General features: G+C 37.4%; 2 protein-coding genes across 2 annotated transcripts; one reads left to right on the top strand and one right to left on the bottom strand.

Moving 5' to 3' along the window:
• The first annotated feature begins 1,552 nt into the window (after positions 1-1,552).
• On the top strand, positions 1,553-19,973 carry LOC131438361 (uncharacterized). The gene is made up of 10 exons (XM_058608359.1): positions 1,553-1,648; positions 1,886-2,237; positions 2,295-2,945; positions 3,005-4,776; positions 4,842-5,813; positions 12,143-12,312; positions 12,391-12,472; positions 12,536-12,784; positions 12,853-13,323; positions 13,388-19,973. Exons 2-10 carry the CDS (start codon positions 1,979-1,981, stop codon positions 14,822-14,824), a joined length of 6,063 nt encoding a protein of 2,020 aa, XP_058464342.1. The 5' UTR covers positions 1,553-1,648; positions 1,886-1,978; the 3' UTR covers positions 14,825-19,973.
• Positions 19,974-19,979: 6 nt separating this feature from the next.
• On the bottom strand, positions 19,980-20,891 carry LOC131438369 (large ribosomal subunit protein mL55). Its single transcript, XM_058608371.1, has 2 exons — positions 20,243-20,891; positions 19,980-20,189 (listed from the first exon to the last, which is right to left on the bottom strand). The coding sequence occupies exons 1-2, from the start codon at positions 20,441-20,443 to the stop codon at positions 20,043-20,045; spliced, it is 348 nt and encodes a 115-aa protein (XP_058464354.1). The 5' UTR covers positions 20,444-20,891; the 3' UTR covers positions 19,980-20,042.
• Between the last annotated feature and the right edge of the window lie 3,219 nt (positions 20,892-24,110).

The raw sequence follows: 24,110 nt of genomic DNA, 5'->3' as shown, positions 1-24,110 counted from the left end.
CAACATTGCCATCTCAGAGTAAAATTTTTTTCTTCCACTTATACCACAGACTAACAGACAGGATACTCAAATTAGATTCTTCAATCATTTTAACGGTCATTTCGAATATTCCTTTAGTTGGGACAGTACAGGCATATGTCATGATGTCGCCACAATACCCTATCAAAAACATCCTGTCTGTCATCTAGACTGTGTTTATTTTTTTCATTTACCAACAGAGTTGCCATTCACACAGAATTACCTGTAATGTATTGATTTATATACGTCCATGCGAATTTCATGCAGGATACAGATTTAATACATATTGCCAAAACTATATACATAATTGTGCTACTTCTCATCATCCAACGCAATACAAAATCGAACCCGTTTTGTTACAATATTGACTTGCTTCTGGTCTGCCGCCACTTAATTTCGGGTGAAAATTACCAACACAATAAAAAATAATCTAGATGAGCAACGCTGCGAAAAAAAAATGGTTACCTTCCAACATCGCTAAAAAAGTTAAATATATTATCAACGTAATCCAATAATTTATTGCGATGATTCATTTTCAAATATTATGATGAAATCAGGCATCCCTGCAAGCAGCTGATCGGTGTTGACAAACGAGGGGAAACCAAATTTAAAAAAAAACTTTCACATAACACAAGGGGTGTACCGATAGTAAATAGTTCGCGCAGTACAATATAGGTGGAACTAGTGCATCAGGAAAAATTATTTATATAAGAATTTACTCATACTGTCATGTCTGTTAGTCTGTGCTTATACCACAAAGGAATCTCCAGACATGACAGTCACGATCTTTTTTTGGCGCACATCTACAGTCCTCCGTGAAACTGGCACCAATGGTGATAAATTGGTTGCACTGCTGAGTTCCCATCATACATTCATAATGCAAATGTCAAACCGTGAGAACCTTTTCGATTCGGTAGCTCATTTGTATATATTGAGATTTTATGGCACACTTTGGTTGAAATGATAACAATGCAATTAATCTCGCGCTCCACCAAGTGGTGAGTGCGGTCATTTCAGAAGGTACCGGGAACGAACCACATTTTTTAAAAATATTTATAAGCACATACATGTCTTTATTATTTATCTTTGCTTATACTATGATTTTTTAAATGAATTTGCCCGATTTGACAACACTTTGGATTGACAATAATATTGTCACGTGTATGGGCCGCTTAAGAAATGTTACCACCTTCGATATTACGTTGTGAGCCTGAACCGAGGCTCAATCGATAAACAAACAGAACAGTATCTTCTCTCACACATACCCATATATTCGCTTGTGATATTATTCTGTCAAATTGTGTGGAACAGGGGCTTCAGACAAACGGTTTTTTTTATAAATAAAAGTCATATTATTATCAAAAAAATGGTCTCGTTTTCTTTAGTCAAACGAAAACAGTAGAAATTTCAAGTCTAGAGTAAAAACGTTTTGCTTATGATATTAGAAAAAAGTTTCGAAACATAATGAATATAGGAAATTTCCAAGCATTTTCAGTCATTGTAAATTTTCGGCATTAAATTTTTCATCTGGCACCTCTGCTGTTGGACGATCATCTGGTTCTTTTTCTTGCTAATAAGGATGTAATCTTATACGAATCTGTCAACTTTTTGCTGCAGACGAGGAAAATCGGTTCGTATTTCCAAATTTTTAGTTAAAATTGTAGATTTTTAGTGCATCAAAATGTAATCTTTGTAATTCCTATGGTAAAACTAAATGTGCAAACATTAGCGATCAAATATAGATGAATATCGCTTGATTTTAAAGCTTTTTTCTTGCTTTTCTCCTGCATAGTCAGTCCTCTTTTTTTTACATATTTATTTTTGAACTAATTTTCTGTCGACGTAACGTTTACAAAAATATTTTCAGGCTCTCCGTTGAACGTTATCCAGCAATTGTACTGTTAGTAAAAATATACGCCACGGATTTGAGAAAGTATCACCCAATGAGCTAAGGACGAATATGGCATCACTAAGGGACTGGGACATTATCAAACTAACCACGTTGATTACAAATGTCGATACCAAACTTTCGGCTACGACTAAAACGAACCAAGACTTTCAGATTCTGTGTCTGGTGAGACAGAATGATCAAATTCTGTTTCGATATATTGACACGGATGGAAAGGTGCACCTGATGTTGATATGTTGGTTCGCGGAAAATAGTAAAAATGTGCAGGATATCTGTTTCGATAGTACCGGGAGTTGGTTGCTAGTGTTCTGTAAAACATTGTTTCATTAACAATGACGTTGGGTTATAATTCCTTCTTATATTTCAGGCTATGACAACACATTGCACATTGTCCCCGCATTGTCAATTTGTGACAAATCCAAACAAGTGGATACCACATTCAATCAGGATGAAATTACCTCTTTTATTGTACCATTTATTGGACCACACGAATGTCCCAATCCACAAACATGCCCCAACAATTCGCACAATGCTTCATCGCTGGCATCACAACGTTCTTCAATTGTGTCTGAAACTAGCACAAAGTCTAGTTTGAGTGCAGAACTGGCGAGTCCGGGAGGGTTGACTCAGCAGCCGAATGTACACACAATGAAACGGTCCGAATCAATCTACACCACACACAAAATAGATGAAATCTACTCGCTGAACAACATATACAATCAGCTACACGGTGGTAATCAGCAGCAGATACCGGTGGATGCAATAACTCCGATTGCTATGAAAACTATTGAAAATTTCTTCGCGGAAAGTACTCCGCTTGTTGGTGCAGCACGAGATGAAAAGTGTGCTACAAAATCTCCCAGTCCGCAGGAAAGTTGCAGTAGAACGATAAGCTCCAGCATTGGTTCTACGGTATCGATTTCCTGTCCCTATCCAACCAGCTGTAGTTGGTGGAAAACGCTTACGGATGAACCCCGAGCCATACTTGGTTATTCGGATGGTTCTATTTGTGTTGTAGGTATGTACAAATGGAAAGTGTTATTAAAAATAGCACAAATAACTGCTTCTCGTTTTCAGCTCTTACTCCGAATTGTCCATTTCTTGGTAATACCAATTGCGAACGGGGCTCTATCGAAAAATTGGTCATCTGTCAGGACAACAGTATGGAAACAATCAGTCTAATGATCAATACATCCACCCGGGAACAGTGGAAACTGCTATTGGAACAGAAGTCAATCAAGTACACCTTTCCGGGTGATATTTCGCCAACTGCGAGTCAGGAACTGAAAACGGAAATGTTAAAATCACTCAGTGAATCGGACAAACCGGAATCGGGAGAAGATTGGCAGATTGTTCTAGCATTGCCTAGCCACAGCAACGGTGCTAATGGCGAGCAAAATAATGATGAATCCAAATCCAGTCCCAATGGATCCGATCCACAGTCTAGCGATGATTTCGAAAAAATAGACGATCAATCGTCAGCTTACGATGGGAAACCAGACGACAAAGACCAACAGCAGGCATCCCTTCCGAGGCTGTTTCCTGCTGCAAGAGCCCGGCTGCTTTCGCTGAGAGATCTGGGAGCAAAAAAGATCGGGACTCTGAAGTTGAAACTTTCGGAGAGCCGAATAAAAGCCAAAGAAAAGGAGAGAATTAAGGAACAAGCAGCCAATTTGGCTGTGATGGAACTACCCGGTATGTATCCGGAAATTTTGACCACTCCTGCTGGGCCCTATTTTGTGGTTCAATACATGGATGGCAAGTATCTGCTGAGTGCCCTGCACTCGTACTCGGACACCCTGTCGGTTCACAGTATGGACATTAGTTTGATTCCACTGCACATCTACAAGATACCCAAGCAATGCAAGAAAACCGTCATCACGAAGAATGTGATCTACACGATGCATGAACTGAATCAAGTATCGGAAAAATCTACGGAAAGCACCCATTCATCGCCGGAAGCAATTGACACTACACTGAATGATGTGTCTGTCCAACAACGACGTGACACGGAAAGTAGCATCGAAAACATTGACACTAGCACAAGTCAAACCCAAGCCGATGACGAAGAAGCTACGACCGAAACCACCAACACGGATACGGTGTCCGCTATTTCCGTTATAAGCTGCCAGATGGCAGCGATGAAAATGGGTGACGATTGCGATTTCAACGAGCACGCAATGTTAGCAATGTTTCAATTTCCGGATGAAAAAATTCTCGACATTCATCGAATAAGTTCCGTAGGTTCTGCTGACGAGACAAATGAGCTCGACGAACCCAATCTTATCGTTCGAGATGATCCCACCGATGTTCGGTCGATATTTCAAAAAGCAACCGTTTCCAACTATCTCAAAATGCAGCGAACTCTGCGGATGGATAAAAAATTGGAAACCATTGAGAGTCAGGTGATGTTGGATCACTTCCCGAGGGTTGAATTCGACCGGGCCGTGATTGTGACCGATAAGAATCTATATCTAGTCGAGCTGAATGACACAGCTCGTAATCTGTTCCTGAAACTAGCGCACAATTCAATATGGGCAGCATGCGAGGATTTCTGTCAAACCTTTGGGATTTCACTTCCATACTGTGTGGAGTACGCGGGAGATGTTCTGCTGAAACGAAGAAAGATTACGGAAGCACTGATGACCTACAATGTGGCACGGATGCCACCGATGAAAACGGCACTGAAATTAGCAATGGTCAACGAAAATGGAGCTCTGATGAAACTGTGCTCGATGGCACTGCGCAATTCCCACATAATCAACAGTCAATTTGTGATGCACGATATCATGAAGATTTTGGTAGATGAGGCACATCTTGGAAACGTGGTCTACGATTCGTTGATGAATGTAAAATTTTCAAATGTTCCGTTCGTGGTTCGGGTTTTAATTCTGTTCTGTCTAATATTTTATAGCTCAACGCAAAAGTTTCTCTGAAACCCATAAATGCCGGTGCGCAGTGCAGTGACTACTCGTACGAAAACGATGATGTTTCGTGGGACGTTCAGATTTCCACCACTGCCCAGTTCCACCTTTCGAACCTGATGCTGCTGACGCTGAGCGAACGTTGCATGCAGGACAAGAAGTACATCCCGCTGTGGAATTTTCTAGTTACCAATAGCAAATATCATACCAGTTTGGCGTGTATCGTGCTGGCGCACGGCAAACTGTACTCTTCAGCCGTTTTGCTTGCCATGAGCCGTGGCACTTGTCTGGATGTGTTTAGCTGTCTCGTTGGCATCTGGGAACAGTTGGCTGAGAACAGTTCGGAGCTAAATGCTTACATGTACAATCTGGCCAACGAACTGTTCATGGAAAGTTTGATTTATCTGCAAGAATATACGTTGGATTATTTCGACATGATTCGAAAGTGTATTGACAAGTTCGACATAAATGTTTTGGAGCGATTGATCCGACAGTTGAATCCATTTCATCCTGTCTATCGGCCGCTAATGCACAAACTATCCAACCACGATAGTGCCAGTAAAGAGCTAGACAAGCCTCTTCTTATGTTTTGCAGATCGTTGATTGAAACGTTCCTGGCGGTCTCCATCCGGGCCCAGATGTTGAAGATGCACAGCAGCAGCTTTCTCGGTGCGCTTCGGTTAGTTCGAGTGCATTACGACGAAAAACACATTGAAATGCGACTGAAGCAATATTCACCCATCTCGGCTGGGTTTTCGCATGCCGGATGTGTGATCAACAAGGTGGCCTTCCTGTGGGGCTCCAACGGGGTGAACTGTGCCCTGAGTAGGACTTCTCTGCAGGGTGATCCACTGGCTCCGAACGGCAGTCCCCCGGTGGTTTCGTTTCTAAAGCAACTCGATCTTGAGGTGCTGAGTGTGCATTGCGGACGGCTTCATACTCTTCTGTTGACCAGTAATGGGGTAAGTATAACAATGATATGTGAAAGTTTATCTGATATTATGACAGAGATAAACAAGAACTAGATTGAGAAAGGCGAATGAACAATTATAATTGAAGAAGCACTCGGCTGAGTTAAAGTTTTAAGCTCTCATGTAAGGCAGGGGGTTGGTACAGGTCTAATAAACCGTCCGGGAAACAATTGTTACGTAATCAAGGGTAAATTCAGTCTGGAATAATCGGCAACAACTTAGATGACGAATAAAAAACTACGATTGGATGCTCGACAAATACAAAACTTTAAATCGTTTCGCATCCCAGTGTGCGATCGAATAATTCGCAAATTCGAAGTCTGCGAGAAATTGTTGGACGGGAGAGAAGATATGAAGGAGCCGTTACTTTCAAACAAAACTGTGGTACTTCTAGTGTACAAGGAACTGGCTTCATAGATTCGCAAGATGTGCCAGTGCGTGATCAAATGCTAACCAATCAGCGATAGAATGTGTGCATTGAAGATTAAAGGTCGTTTCTTCAGATATATCATCATCAACGTACACTCCCTACATGAAAAGAAGAAAGCATTCTACGCACAGTATGAACGAATCTATCTATTGTAGCCGTCCAATTGCTACTACTGTGCGTTGTGTCGAAGCTGTTCGAAAATAAAGTTCTGATTTTTGACACATAGTGGCTCTGATTATATATTTGAGACTCAACATGGTTTCATGCCTAACCGTTCAACGTCTACAAACTATCCTATACTTCCTTCATCATACCTTCTTTACAAGCACGACCACAGGTAGATTCTATATACACCCATTTCGCTGCTGCGTTCGACAAAATCAATCATCGTATAACGATCTCCAAGTTAAGTAGAATGGGATTTAACGTATCATTTTTGAATTGGCTTCGATCATGTCTTACTGATCATGAAATGATAGTGAAAATAGGAAACTGTACAACCTCACCATTTGCTGTTACCTCTGGAGTTTCTCAAGGAAGTCACCTTGGACCGTTTAAAATTTTATTGTATATCTGCGATCCAAATTTTGCGATCAAGTGTATGAAGTCTATCCTTCGCCGATGACTAAAATATTTCATATAATCAAATTCAGCAGCAGCAGATTCAAATTTCCTACAAGAATAGTTGGATAATTAAACTAATTGGTGTAGCATCAACAAAATGGCTTTAAATGCCACTAAATGCTCCATCGTCTGAATTCAAGTTCGATTATAACATTTCACGAACTGTTCTCGAACGCGCGTAGTTAAGGACTTGGGTATTTTCCTGGATTCCAAGTTATATTTTAAGGAGCACATAGAGTTTACTATCTCCAAAGTCTCTAAGCTATGAGGATTTATTTTCCGCGTTACTAAAAAATTCTTTGATGTACATTGCTTGTCAGCTCTGTATTGGGCTTTAGTCGCTGAACTCTCGAATATGCTGTTGTTAGGGGAGAGTGGGGTTAGTTGAACCACAGGGATACATGAACCATTAGGCATATTTCTTCACTGACTAGAAACTTTTCTACGATCATCAGGTGTGCTGGTAACCCTATCAGTAACCTAACCTCACACATATTTGTGCACGCGTCTGAGGTTAGTTGTTACTGTTATTAATTATAAAAGTTATTCTCTGCATGAAACTGCACGAATCGCGACCTCACGTTATTCTGGAAAATGTTTATTGTGTTCCACTTGTATTACATAACTGCATAATATTAATTGTTATCGTGAGTACATAAAAATTCATTCATTTTCACAAAAAGTTTGAAAAGATAAAAAAATTTCCTTCCGTCTTGAAAACACATCCAATCTGGTAATGACTTGTGGAGATACATGAACCACTTTTTGTGGGGTTACATGAACCACTTTCGTCAATGCTGCTGGAGGTTTTCTACCACCTGCGATGGTATTTCCATGGGTTAACATCATTCCTAAAATGTTGAAAAACACTGTGCCGAATACGTTCGGCCTTGCACTTAAAACAGGATGCATGAATGCAGAATTGTTTTTAGAGGTGTTGAAGCATTTCATTAAATTTTCTAATGCGTCGAAAACATTCCTGAAATTATTAAATTTCGATAACCACGAAAGCCACCTGTACATTGGGGTTTTACCACCACACACTTCTCATAAGATGCAGCCATTAGACAGAACTTGCTACAGTTCGTTTAAAACAGCTTACGACCATTATCTGGATGTAATGATTAAGTCTTTGCAGCAACCATCGACAATTTACGAGATTGCAGAATGCGTGAATGCTGCGCATGGCAATTACTCCAACGAATATAAAATCTGGATTTTAAAAGACAGGAATTTTTCCTTTTAATTCACAAACTTTTTCTGCATCAGACTTTTTTGGAAGTAAACTTACCAACAGAAGCTTGAGCACCAAGCAAATCGTTGAAAATTCTAACATTGTTTCTACCAACGATTTAATTCAGTCTGACATGTCCTCTGACGTTGACAATATTCCGTTGGCATCCATAATTCCAAAAAAGCAATAGAATTTCTACAAGGACAATCCCCAGAAGACATACGAGGGTTCCCAAGTACTAAACCAAGAAAGTGTATAACTCGAGGAAGAAGTATTATCGCTACAGATTCGCAAACCAAGGCAGACAAAGTCATTTCATACATTATACTAAATAAATCTGATATTTATTTTTTTAAAAAGGGACATGTTCAAAAATATAACTAAATTTTTATTCTTCCCTTGAAGGTGGTTCAATTATTCCCATGCATGGGGATACTTGAACCATTTGACATATTATTGTAAAAAGCTGCTATTCATGTCAAAAAGCAAATTTACATTTATTGTTTTAACTTGAATTTCGAATAGGAAGGTTTGTTTTTATTAATCGTAGGTGAAACATATTTCACCCCAAATAGTTTAAAACATATATCAATTAACAAAAAACGTGGTTCAAGTAGCCCACTCTCCCCTATATGGTCACCTTATTACCAAAACGATATTGAACGCATTGAAGTGATTCAACGCAAATTTGTCCGGTTCGCTCTCCGACGTCTTCCATATACTTTAAACTTACCAAGTTACCATGACCGCTGCAAACTGATTGGTCTCGATTTATTATTTGTCCGTCTCGATGTTTGTAAGGCTAGATGTGGCAGACCTACTTCAGTCGCGAATCGATTGCTCCGAGCTATTGCAATTGTTACAATTAGTCATTCGACGTCGTAATCTTCGATCCCATATTTTTTCTTTGGATTAATTCCTTATGTTAGAACTAATTATAAATATAACGAGCCAATTGCTAGCATGTGCTGCATACTTAACAAATGTTACCAAGAAATCGTTGCTCATGTTATTGTCTCATTAGATTTAGTTACTATAGAAGCAAGGAAATGTATCATTTCGATGATTGTAATCGGTGGATGCAAAAGATGAGAAGGTTTTATGCCTGCTGGAGAGCAAGTTTGACAGAAACTAACTCCAGTGGGCTTCTCCCTGCTCCAAATAAAAGATGAGGAGGAAAACGAAGAGAGAGAGAGCAAATTCGACAACAGAAGAAGGCGTTGTCTCAGAAAACAAAAGCTAATCAGGAAGCGATAAATAATTGAAACTGAAATTAAAAAGAGTAAATCAGATCATCATGATGTGGTCGACCTTAAAATTCTTCTTACCGAGAAGGAAAGCTAGCCGAGCAAGAAGCTAGACGAAGCAAAAAAATTGTCTTCGCTAAAATCTGTTTAACTTCTTTCAAAATCTCAATTGTAAGCAATTCTATTTTTACTTTCACATTTTCCATACATCAGAGAGTATAAATTAACTACACAGAAAGAAATAATGAAATTTACACAAGATGTAAATCAATAGTAACATGAAATAAACATGGGTTGAATCGAAATTTTGATTGAAAACCTTCATCGATGCAAAACTAAATTGAATTGCATTGAATTTTCAATGAATATAACTGTATCTTTCAATTAACGCTTATTTTGCGATTAAATTGTATTGAAACGTACAGAATTGTGAAGTAATTTTATGTTTAATTACCTGCTCCAAATATGTGCATGAAAATAGATGTAAATTCACAAAATATTTTTCTCTGTGTAGGGGAATCTAAAAAGATGAAGAATATTTTCATGGGTTTTCTCAAAGTGGCGTATTGTATGTGGACTTATTTATTGTGTTTATATGACAAGCTTATGCAGGTTTTTCAAATTATATTTAAGTGGATTTTCAAGTTCTGTGAAAGTATTATCTGCATAAATCGGCCCCCTGTCACGACGCCATCTTGACGAGATTAAAATCGAAATTTCAAAATCAGCTGACTGCAACGTAAACAAACAAACAGTAGTGCATTTGTTTAACGCGTTTACCTTGTTTAGTGCACTAAAATTAGTGAATTTTGTGTCGACTCTCTCACAATAACTTGTCGGTTTACCTAAAATAGAGCAGACAGTGTTTTGGGACATTAAGTGGAGATAATTTTCACAATTTGAGAGTCGCGATAAGTATCAAAACATCGCAGTGTTTGGGGTTCAACGTAATCGGTATACTTTCAAATGGCTGGTGCTAACATACCGGTGTCAGATGGCTGGCATAAATAGTGGTGAATGCATCGCTTAAATATCGCGCGTTTTAGTTTTCAACTTTTTCGTAGCAATCCTGCACATGAACTAAGCAATCCACGCCAATGCAACTGAATGAATTATATTGTATTATAAAAACTATTTTCTTTAAATTTTAAAGTTAATTATAAAATGAATAATTTTCAACAAAAGAAAATTTTTCAAATAATTATATACATATTTCAATTCGTATGGAAATTGACCATTATGTTCTGAAAACCTCCTCGAAAAATATTTCTGGGTACGCGCGCGTGCTACATGAAGATTCACATCAAGGTTATACTGGCAATGTTTTCACTCCAAAACCAAATTTGATCAAATTTTAAAAATATTTCAAACATTGTGTAGCATAAATTTTGCATTGAGCCCATTTTCAAAATGATCAATTTGTTTCTTGAGTGTTTATACTATGTATATATCTAAGAAACAATAAAAGCAATGTCCTTTAAATTAATATTCATCTGAACTAAAAGTTATGATTCAAGTTTTTTCATAGACATCTTCAATATGAGAACCATTCATTAAATGCTAACCTCATGAAGCATAGTCATCAGCTGGCGCACATATTCATGAACTAATGAACGAACGAAGCAGCTCTGCTTGCTTGGGTTGCGCTGTGATAATTTGTGACATACGAATGTGTGTGAATAGCACAAAGGGTGAAACTCTTTTGTTAAGGATCAAGAGTAAACCAAGTTAACTTGTGTTGGTAATTTGTGTATTACGTGCATTTTATTTTGAACGTATGTCATAGATCTATGTATTCATATATGCAGTGCAACCAGTTTATCAAAGTGGCTTGCACGACTGAGTTTCAAACAATCTTTTTGAACAATAATTTAATCTCAAATGAATGTAAAGCCTGACTTTTAGGATGAAATATCAGTTTTGATCAATTTTTCACCAAAGTTTGATGGAAAATTGCTTACATTTTATGAATGCAGATTTAAATTCCCTAATAAAAAAGTTAACAACACTGCCTCAATGCATTTGTATTAGATTGCGCTACACAAAACAAACAAAACTAAATATTTTCTGTTACAAAAGCAGTTTTTTAGAAGGTACGTAAACCTTTATATCACAATAATTTCTGGAAAAGGAAATCCATATAGCAATGTGTTTGTTGCTAATCAAATGTATTAGTGGAATTAATACAGAAGGAAAACGAAAGAGTTTTAGACTAAGATTTCGCTTTTCTTGAATTGAAATTTTAAGTAGAATGAAGCGATTGGTTTATTTTTCACCCATATGGAAGATTTATTGAATAAAATCAAGAAAAGAAGTGCCGGAATTGTTTTTTACGCACATATTGTTGACATTACTCATACACTTGGAAAGAGTCTTGCTCCTTAATATAAGTTGCTTCAATTTGCAAGCCCTGATGAACCAGTGGGTTCACCTTCCGTTCTCCGCAATTGTTTAAAAACTTATATTGAGACGTTGAGCAATTGATACAATTCGAAGATCAAACAGCTTACACATCCAGTTCCGCAGTTATAATGGAATAAGTGACGTAACCGTCATACCTCAATTTTCTCAGAGCTGACTGAACCGATTCCAACAATCTTACACTTGTTTGAAAGCTATAATTACAGTTATTATTCAAGTTTGAAGATCAAATGATCGACAATTCCGGTTTTGAACATATAATTGTATTAATGACTTAACCAACAAAACCGCAATTGCCACGCTCAAACTTTTCCTGGAGTATTATTGCTTTCGCTTCCGACTTCAACAATTTTCATGCTTACAGATATATTCGATGGGTGCCAATAACTTGAGTCAGCTCGGTATCGGATGTCATGTGTTGAATGCCCTTCAACCGATGCTGGTACAAGCGCTGGATGGGAAGAACATTACGCACATATGTGCCGGTCAGTATCACAATGCTGTGGTAGCTAACGGACTGCTTTACACTTGGGGGTAGGTGAAGAATCGAATGAATCGTACTCTGACCGTCATAAACCATTTCTCTTTATTTGTTTGTTCTCGTTCCCGTAGGTGGGGTATTTTTGGACAGCTGGGACACGGCACCGTAGCAGACTGTCCTTTACCTAGGGTAGTAGAATTTTTCAGGAAAAAGGTAACTGTTTGAAAAATTTTTTGTTGTGTGTGCTTTGTTAATTGTTCCATAATCCATTCGCAGAACGTACAACAGATTTCACTGGGCCATGCACATACTTTAGTACTTTGTAAGGCAACAACCAATAATAGTAATAATGTACTTTACGTATTCGGGTCCAACCACTACGGTCAATTAGGATTGGGCCAAGAAGATAAATTCAATGTTAACGTTGATACGAGGAATGGAAAATCATTTGTTCTGTCGCTGATACCCCGCCGGGTGGATTTCGACGAGGAGATTAGCTTAATCAATACAAAACTATTCGTCAATGTGAGTCTGCGGGGTCTTGCTTTCTCTATCTGTTGGTCATTTTTTATTAATGTACTTGTGTGTTATAGCTCGTCCTCACTACCAACAATCGGTTGTACACCTGGGGAGCATCACCGCAGGCGCTGCGATTGGCAACTCAAGCTCGCAAACGAGCGAGATCAACTCACAAAAATCGTCCGTCGCCTCCCGTGGGCCAAACGGGACCATCGAATGCCAGTGAAACCAAAGTTACTCAAGAATTACTGCCGGTCTCACCTTCTAGTCAATTGGAACCAACAACGTCCACCGATGAGACAGCAGATGATTCAAAGCCTAACAGCGACACATCGCCCGATTCGCAAGACCAGCAACCAAAGACCAGTGACGTCGATATTCCCGAGATAAGAATAGAGGATACAAGCGACGATGGCAAAGGGGTGGATTCGAAGGATACTGACAAACAGTCGGCTGGTACGACTGCCTCTAATGGGGAAGAAGCTGCCGAACACCTGTTTCCCACGTTGGTTGATACCACACTCGTCCGGGATGATATTGTTAAGGTAGGTGGTGCTGTGCATCTTTGCAGATATCAGTAAACAAAAATTACAATTGTCACCTTCACAGATTTCCAGCGGTCTGTACCATTTCGCGCTAGTCACATCCAAAGCGCATCTCTACACCTGGGGCAAGAACATCGAACGTCAGTTGGGCAGGGAGGGTGGTCGCAACGAGGTGCTAATACCGACCAAACTGGACACCGTCACGGGTGTCGAGTGTGTGGAGTGCGGTGCCGATTTTACACTAGTCTTGACCGATGGCGGAACCATAAAATCCTGGGGTAACAATAATATGGGCCAATGTGCAAAGGAAATCAATCAGGAACGAAGCGGTGTTCCGGGGAAGCTGGTAAGGCTTCCGATTTCAAACAGATTGGTTCGGATTCCGGACAGTTCGCAGTTTATCGAGTTGCCCCATGATATCAAACTACCTCGCCTCGATGACTGCTGTGAGCTGGGATCCGTCAGTATGAGGTTGATAAAGACCATGCCGAAATTTAGACAGAATTTTGTGATAAAAAGCAACCTGGAGAAGGTGATTAGCAATAACATTTCGACAATAAGTTCCAGTTTGAACGATGTCAGCAATACTCTGGAGATGGAGGATATCGTGGGCGAACTGCGAACGGCATTCGACTGCCGCATACAGCATCAGAATGCAAGTGCCATGTCCTCGTTGCAGTCCGTTTCGTATGCCACATCACCGACTTCGTTTGCCGTCGATGATGACGAGGATGTTGAAGGGTTGGATGAAATCGATCAAGACGATCAGCAGGGCAGTTCGGAATCTTCGTCGCGTTTGTTCAACGATCGTCACTTGCTGAGTAATGATTTCATACACTTTTGTATGTACATATTTCACGGTTTGTACAATCAGGACAACATTCTCGATTTGACCAAACGCTGCAACGAGTATCACATCCGAATGATGATGCTCAACTACGACTACGTGGAAGCGTTCCATCTGATTTTGGAGCTTCTCTCTGCTTCCCTCTCGTCATCCGCATCCCCGCTAACGATTACCAAAACAACCCTAAACCTGGTCAAAATATTCGAATACTTCACCAAGGATTCAAACATCATCCCAATGGACACTGCCAACTTCAAGTACTTCATCTACGAGCTGTTCATGTTCTTCATTAAACACAACATCGCCCTGGACGTGCTGGAGGAGTACTTCCTGCGCAACCTGGATTACTATCTCGTACAGCTGGCTTTTGTCCTTTATTTCAGCAATACGCACAACCTGATGGCAGGGGTGCGATCAAACGTGAACCCGGAAACACTGGAACTGGAGCGAAAGCTACTGGATAAATTCAACAACAATGGCAACAATCTGCTAGCCACCGAAGCTTTCAGTGCATTGTCGACCGGAGGTGGTCAACTGTCCAGTAAGGTGGTGCGCAAACTGGACAATACCGATGCCATCAGCAAGGCACTGTCCACCAAGTTCTGTGTAACTTTGTGCCAGAAATTAGTCGAACACTTCGAACGCTATAAATGACTGCTGGCGGTGGACCGATCGCGCTAGTCGGTGGGTGCACTTTTTAACCAAGTTTTGTTTTTCTGTGTTTGTTTGGTTGGGAACCAAATATGTATTTGCTTAGATATTGGTAATTTTAATTTGTGACTGATGTGAAAGTTTTTTTAGCACACACTTAGTAGTACTTAGACAAAGAAAAAAAACAGCAGAAACGGTGTTGTAGATATTTAAACTACTTATTTATTATTACTCTATGTCATTTATGTCCTATCAAAATGCAATAGCATACCAAAAAACAAAAGAAACGTGCGATATTTATCATTATCATCTTGGGACTAACGCATCTTATACAGATACGCTCGATATCTACATAGGCTCAGTGAAGTTCTTTGGAAGAAATCGAAAGACTGATCCAGTTTTTTTCACAACGAAATATCATCTGTTCATGGAAAATTAGTTTTAGATCGAGTAGTGTGAAAATTTTTGAATTGTTTACAAAGCAATAACAGAACCAATGGCAATGTCGTTTTGAAAAGAAAAGAAAAAAACAGCAACAAATTCGACAGAGTTGGGCATTGTTTTGTACTGATATGTTTTCTAGTTTTGTTAGATTAGTGAAGACTTTTGTCGGTTTTATATACTATACAGAAGGAAATGGATTTTGAGCATTATGAATTTCATATTTATAAAAAAACGCAAAGATAAACTTAAACGGCTTCGCCAATTTTCTTGGATTTGCAGTTTTACTTCATTTACAGAGGAACGCGTGACGTAAAACTATAGTGATATTCTACTAAAAAAAGCTGAATAATGTCAGAGACATAGCCGGATGACTTGAATACGAATAAAAAGGATGGTCGGAATTGTTTGAGGTTAAACACTTCTCGGTTAATTTTTCAAAAGGGCGTATAAGCAAGTGACAGTTTCTCTTTGTTTACTTTCTCTTCTATTAATTACCAAGCGGTTTCCACGTTTATCACTCAACTCTGTGCATGAAATGATACCCGAAACTTTCGACTTTCAAACAGAATAGTGATATCAAAGAAAATCCTTTTAATCACATCACAATAATCGAAAGAGAGAGTGATTAAACTGTCACTTGCTTATACGCCCTTTTGAAAAATTAACCGAGACTTTAGAGTGCAATTTTTGACGTAGGTTACGTCTTTACTTTCAGAATAAGACAAATAAAACCGCAAAAATGGTGGTCAGGCTTTGAACATCTACAGTTCAAACAATTTTAAACAGATTTTAGTTATCATCACTTTTTGGGAATATTGCTACGCATCGATTCCAGTAGAAAAACTATGGCCCTTATTAGCGGTATCACTGGGTTGAATCAAGTGAAGTGAATGTAGACCCTTCTAACGGAAGTCGCATCAGGGAAGGAAGAAATTACACGTCACATTTTGTAGGAAAAAACTTCTGTTTTTCACTACAATGACCTCGTCACTGAGCGTGATATTGGTAATAGGTCAAACAAAGTGAAATGAATGTGAAAGTGGAAGAGGAGAACGGTAATAAGAACCTATATTTTATATTTTGGATTTGTTCTGTGGCCGTTTTCCTCGCACGAGAGACAGATTGATCGAAATTACGCTGTTTTTTCGTATTCGAGAAAAATGCAGGATGACCTCGATCGTGAAAGCTTCTATCACCAACAAACATAACGGTCCTTTTCAGGACATCAACAATTCTGAAATAATGATTTTCGAAAAAAAAAGATTTCGCAAAGTAATAAATACAAACTCGAAAAAGTCTTTAAGGAACAAACAAAAATTGCTACCTAAATATTCAAAACAAATTTTAACAGTGATTTTGATAATAGATGTGTAGTTCTACGTCAACAGTTCCTGAATTCTGGACCGATACTCTGTGACTGCTCCAGTTCCAGAATTCTGGAATTGAATACTGGCACGGAATCATGAAATGAACTCGTAAACCAGGATTAAACTGAGACTGACAGAATCCCAGTTCAGAGTTACAGAGTTAAATCATAAATAAAAGTACAACCGTTTCTCACTAGAATCGCTGTTACTGTCTCCGTACGATGGGAAATCTATGTTTATTTGGTTTATGGTTGAATTCTAGATCTGAATTGTAGAATTGAATTCCGAACCTGAATTTTAGAACTGAATTCGGTAACTGGATCTGGAAGTCTGGAACTTAAACTGAATTTTAGTTCCGAAATTTTAAGCCTGGACCTAGGTTTTGAAACTAAATTCTCGAATTGACTTTTTGATCTAAACTTCCGTTTTCTTAATGCACTCCCCTATATTTAAAAAAATCAAGTAGTCCTGCGTTAGAAAAAGACGGGTGGGTACTCTCAGAGATATAACCGAATGACGTGAATTCGAATGAAAAGGATTGATCCAGTCCTTTGATGTTTAACGCTTTTAGGAGCATTTTAAAAAGACTAGATGAAGCTGAACTATTCAAAATATTCGAAACAAATTTTAGTAGTGGAATATTCAAAACTAATTTTAGCAGTGATTTTGACAATAGTTGTGTAGTCCTACGTCAACAGTTCAAACAACTCTATGGGCTGTCTCTTGTAGTTTTTTTTTATAAAGAGCATGGATTTACATATTACTGGTTCAAGTCCACATTAAGATCTGGATCTGAATCGAAATATGAAACTGAACTAGATATCTGACAGGACCAAGTTCAAATCTAGATCCAAGGATGGATCCTAGACCATAACTTAAATTCTGGACCGAATTTGGAATTTATTTCTGAACCTAAATGTAAGAAATGAAATCTGGATCTGGACTCTGAAATTTGCAATTTGAATTTTTTGATCCGGACTTTGGTCTGAACCTGAACTTCAGTCACAGAATTTAATTCCGGAATCATCCAGGTCCAGAATTCAGTTCCATTTCCAGAGTTTCGCCCATGAGTCCTGGAGTTAAATTCTGGAACTGGATTATGGTCTGAGCCTAAATTTTAGTGCCAGAATAGCGATCTAGAATTCAGTTTCAAAACACAGGTTCTGAATCTTACTCCAAAATTTATTTTCCGAATCCAGTTCGAAAATGCAGGGTTTGAATTCAGTTAAAGTTTTGGAATCGATTCCGGAATTCTGAAACTAATACTAAATTCTGCAGCTAGATTTTGGAACTGTATTATGAACTTAGATACTGAAATTGTACCTGCAACTAAAACTGAATTCTAAATTTTAATTCTGGAACTCGCTTGAGGTTCTGGATTTGAATTCCGATTTCATACCTGGCCCGAAATAAGTGCTAAAGGGGCACTGGTTGAAGTGTTTTGAACAGTAATTTGCGCCGGCTATCCGCTAGCAAATAGTTAGTCACAATTACCGAATACTGCGAAATTTTTTAAGTGTGTAGTTTCCCAAAAAAAATATTTTCCACGAAACTGTGTTCTTCACACTTTTCAAAGGGGCTTTGAGCAGTTCAATAACGTTAAACTAGGTTGGCAACTGGCTTCAAACAAACGGTTCGACAGCAGTTAGGGTGGAAACCTGATTTGGTTTGGCATAAGCGTATAGAATTAATGTAACGTATCCACTTTTTACCTTTCATACTAACCCAGTAGGTATTGTGGGAATGTTCACTGCGTCAAAACCGTCATTTGAGCATGAGAAAGGTAAACACGGCTTCTGACTTTTCCTCTTTAATATTCATTCATATCAAACATTTTAGAAGCCTTTAATTGTTTTGTGGTTTTCTTATACTACTTAAAATTTGATCAAAAATTGTGGATCATATTTCTGATGGCATGGAGCATAAATTATGTTGGTAGATTAAGTACAACAACAGATACTTATGATTAAAAACTTATCACTTTACCAGATGGTACATTTTGAAAAGGCACACCAAAATCAAGCAAAACGTATTCACGTCAAAAATCCTATGAACGAAGGAGGATAGTTGTCTAATGTCACATTACTTGTGTCAATGAAAGTACCACTAGTGCGGCTAAAGCTGTGTTCAAAATTCGCTCAGCTTTGTCTTTCTCTGGTAAATATCAGTGCTTTTTTTAGTTTTATTCCGTCGACTAAAAACAGTACTGATACGTAAATATCGATTATTCCTCTACATTTTGCTCTAACCGTTGTTCACGCACAATCAGTTGAATCAGCGAAACTGTATTTTTTCTACACTTTTCGTTTAAAACCCATCGACAGTTCAAAGTTGAACTATTATTGTCACTTAGCAATTTGGCTTGAACCACTTATCAAAACCATAATGAGTAACTCTTTCAGCCGCTTGCGCCAAAAATGCAGTAATTGTTGCTTCTGCTTTTTATGTTGAACTGTTGCGTGGCATTGGTAGTTAAAATTGAACTGCTGTACTTTCATAAGTCAAAAACGAAATGTAAAAGGAAAATGGAATAGTGTGTAAAATGTAACCAAAACGGTTACATTGTAAACTAAACATAATGTTGATCACTTAAACTCATGAAAAAAAAAATTCGTGGTAGATGAAGACATTATTCATTACCAACATAATTGGAGGAAGGAAAGAATATTTTTTTTTATGCCTGTTTCAAGGTGGGTTTATGGGTTTGCAGATTGTGTTGCCCGAGTAGAAAAGATTTATTTTATTACGCATCAAATTAAGGATTCAATTTTCCTCTAATATATCACAATCTAGTTTCTTCACATGAGTGCATATCTCATATCAGCTTCATCACCCAAATTCCAGCATTACTGCAAACTACTATCAAACCAATTGGAACGTGATCGCACAGGCTATACTAATACTGAATCAGATGTACAGCCTCAACAGTCTTGCAAACTTCCTGAAAACGTTCCGTATAATAACATTACAGAAAATGGTGCTGCTTTTAATAAGAAAAAAATTGATGCTGGCCTTCCGATGTTACATCAATGTTAAAATCGATTTGTGGCGTTCCCACGATCCAATGTAAACCGTAAACGATACAACACTTTAAAAATAACTTTTGAAACACGTCTGCTGAAACATACTTAAAAGGTTACTAGTAAACATTATAGGATATACTCCATTGATATTGCATGAATGAAAACCGAACTTTATTGATAAATGCCTGTTTCCATATTGAAAACCTTGTTGGCAATAGATTCTATTGAATGGAAAACTGTTGAATTTATTCCCCTAATCGATGTAATGATCATCATATGTAATTGAAATAAAGGAATGTTTTTCATCATATTCAAGAATCCCTCTTATTTGTTTTTGCTTCATTTCTACATTTATTCAATTAGTATACGTTGTCGGCAACCAAGCTATCATTTTCGTTTAACAAAACTTATGTACTTCCTAGCGTTAAAATTATCCTCCACTTCATCCTCAATGCGAAGGATTTGCTTTGGTTTCCGTTTCTCTAGTCGTGCTTTTCTGTCCGCTTCCGAAAGTAGACTCAAATCCAACGGGAGCTTAAATTAAAGTTGCGGTATTATAAACCATCAGTGTAAAATATCATACCAACCTTAATGATTCTGCGTGGTTCGTGATAGTTTATGTTAATGGTAGCTCCATTCGCAAGTACCACCATTGTCGGGTAACGTCTTGCGTAAACGTTCCGATGTACTTTAACTACAGCTGCCGTGTTGGAGGAGAGAAACCGTGATCCAATCGGAGCCAGTTGTGCGATCTTTTGTATCATGTCTACTGGTGACATAATCCACATCGAAGAAACCGGATGAATACTAGCACGATGGATTGTAATCGGTCTTTTTTTTTTTTTTATTTGCTGTGTCACTAACGTGACAGGCTAAGGCCAGTGATGGCCCATCTTGCCTTTGTATTGTTAGATTATAATTTAATTTTGTGTTTTAATTCGATTGTGTTTTTTGCACATGTATTGTTCATTTATTTTCTTGTAGGCTATGTTTGGTTGTATTATTATTTTCGAGTATTTTATATTTTTCGATTGTAAATTCTTTTACATTGACTCCTGATGATGTTTCGCGGCGTCGCCACACGGATTAACTCTAGGACGAGAAAAAATTTTTCTTCCGCGAACAGAAATACACCAAATTCTATCGCACTAGTGCGAAACGATATGCTAACACTTTGAGAGCTTCACCGGAAGTGAAAATCTGTCTTAAAAGCATCCAGCCACGTAAAATAAAGTAAAATCGATGCACTTTAAAGTCAACAAACAACAGCTGATTGGAGAATGAAACTTGACAGCTCTCGCATAAGCTCACTTTTGATCAGAGATGCCAGGTTAAAAACACAACTATCTTCGGACAGGGTTGCAAAAATCTGCATCAGGGCTGCAAAATTGATTTTAGCATATAAAACGACATTCTCGTTGATGGGTGGTTTTATCATTATGTTTTGATAATAACAAAAGCAGCAAACTTAAAACGAAGATTCAAAATAACTCAAAATTAAGTCATTGAGTAATTATTTGGTGTGCATTTCGAAACAAAAAGTCTAGCAAAATCTGGCAAATCTATGTTACCACAAAAAAGTTGTATTTGTTTCTTTCCATTTCGTCCTCGACTCATCAGTACACTAAGAGCTCATGCATAACAATTTAGTCAAGTTTTAAAGTTGTATTAATGTCTTGAAACAAAATCCACAGCGTAAAATGCACTGTTGGTATGAATGCAAATAAACTCGAATTTTTAACGCTAATCACTACTCAATACACTGAAAATAATTTTCTGGTAGATTCGATAACAAAGCTGTTTTGCAAATTACTATTCTGATGAATAGTAAGTTTTACAAGAATTTCCTTCGATTTAACAAATCAATGTTTGAAAATACTATGAATTCTTTTTGATATGCATAGTAGATTTTAGTATAACCAATATTTGAAAAAAATTCAGTGTCTAATTGAAACAACTAGAATATTTCTGTTAAATCTACAATATAACACTAGCCTTATTCTATATTTTACCACAATTTTGGTTAAATTGAAATCATAATAATTACGATTTTCAAATAATAATTCTTGCTTCCTAAGTTTACCACAGGTGTAGTATTTTTAAACATCGTGTTGCAGTAACAATAATCATAAAACTGTTACTTCATATGCAAAAAAAAACAGAACAAGTTTTTATGAGTTGCCATCTCCGTGATTTGATTGATTCTTGGATGCTAAACCTCGCCCGTTCTATAATTTCATTGCAGAGTGATCTAAATAATGCTGAGAATGATATAACTTTGTAGGCCATGGAATCACACTAGAATATTTGGAAATTTTAGATAAAAAGGTACTGAATGACATTTTTTCGGTGCCGAAATGGACAGAACCAGTTCCAATAATAAGTATAAAAAAACTGCATTATAATTTTACGTATAAATATTGCAATTGCCTAAACACATACCATATCGTTTTAATATACATAATGCTTCCAACCAAGGGGCAAATCACTCTAAACTTTGTCTGAACTCAAACAAGTTTTACCGGGAGTAAAAAAGTTTAGCAGGGATCTCGCTGGATTGGAATGGGATTAGAGAAGTTTAGCCGAGATCTGGAAAAGCATTATTTTGACATAAGAAGCTGTGAACGTGGGATCAGAGATGCCAGATATTTTTCATAGAAAACCTGTATTGTTTTGTATAAAAAATCTGTATTTATCTGTATTCAGAAAGGAAATTTCGGAAATAAAATGATGTTTGAAGATGTTATTTCATTAGATTATTGTTATAGAATGGCAGATGCAAAGAGCATTCCTTTATATAGTAAGTCCTTGCCGCACGGACATGAACATTCAACGACGAAATTTAATTGATTTTGTTATCAACCACAATTGAATTGTAAATCCATATACTTTTTTCGTTTGAAAATGATGACTTGGAATTCAAACGCCCATTACGCAACGTCAAGTCAGGTCATACAACTTTTCAGTCTGACAATAAAGTTTCATGACGCTGCACGAAAAAGTTTTCATTTGAATATGGGTAATCAAACACGCTCAGACGGAAAAGTTTCATTATTTCTTTCTTACTTTTTGTGGTATCTGTATAAATCTGTATTCAATTTGAGAAATTTGTATAAAATCTGTTCTCTGTATTAAATCTGCATGCGCATGTAAAAATCTGTATAATACAGATAAATCTGTATAAATGGCATCTCTGCGTGGGAGCTCGAATGACAGATACACTTCAAACAAGATTAGGCAAAACTAGGTTGGATTAGTTTTAAATTACCCAAATTTATCTAGACTAGTTGGGATTGAAAGAGATTAGAGAAAATTATTTTGGAATGACATGAGTTTATTAGTTTGAGATTGTCTAGAGTTTAGAGTGATTTGCCCCTTGCTTCCAACCATAATCTATTACCAGTACAGTAAATCTTATTTGGATTTATTATTATTTGCAGTCGAAATAACTATATCCATTTTAACTTCGATGAGGTATATCTTACTATTTCCATAGGTAATATGACTAGTATAGTAAAATGGTAAAACATATTATATCAATTTTTTATTAAAAATACTAGATGTACCTTCAAAAAAGCATAGTATATCGTACTATATTAACAGATAGTCTGTTTGAATATACCAGAACATAGAAATGGTCAAATATACGATAAATTGTATTCAAATTGATCAAGATGTTTGTTCTACAAGATTTATATGGTACATTGTTTCTAATTTCACCCTCGAAATAGTAAATTCTACTATTATTTTCCTTTCAGTGTAGTTATGTGCAGCACGATGTAGAATTAAAACTGATTGTGAGATAGGGCGGTTTTGGCTGTGTTTGTAATTTTGTCATGAAATTAAGTATGGGGTCGGAATCCACGCAAGCTAACATCGAAACAAAACATGGCTCAAAATATTATTTCAGAGCTAATATGTGGTGTTTTCGGGTATGATGTTTCATTTCTCAAAGTTATCAAGTATTCCCGTCTTGGTAAATATAAAATAAAACTTTGTTCTCGGTTATAGTAACTGCAGTTGCGTACCGACGGATGATCCAGAACAATTATGTTTTTGTCGTTCTAAGGGTTGTATTATTATACAAGAATCATAATTTCTTACACTTCAAACTTACTCTTAGATTTTTACAATTTTGAATTGTAGAACATTATTTTTACTGAACAAATTGTAAAATTTATCCAGTTCACAGCCTTCTTCCAATAAATTAAATAATAAATGAAAATTTTGTCTTTCAGCTTGGAAGCTGTGGACAAACGTAACGGTTATTCTGTAATTCTAAAATTCAACAAGTTTTTCTATCATTCACATTTCATAGGAGCACTAAAAATCTATACTCTGTGGAAGCAGCCTACTGACCGCATTGCTCGAAATCGTACCACCTGGCAACGCTGCTGCACTCATTCGGCACTCAATGCAATTGTCAAAATACGTGTGCAGGTGTGTGAGTAATAT

Source organism: Malaya genurostris, chromosome 1 (assembly GCF_030247185.1).
Source record: "Malaya genurostris strain Urasoe2022 chromosome 1, Malgen_1.1, whole genome shotgun sequence".
In the NCBI taxonomy this organism is placed as follows: domain Eukaryota; kingdom Metazoa; phylum Arthropoda; class Insecta; order Diptera; family Culicidae; genus Malaya; species Malaya genurostris.
This window is presented reverse-complemented; position numbering and strand designations above follow the sequence as displayed.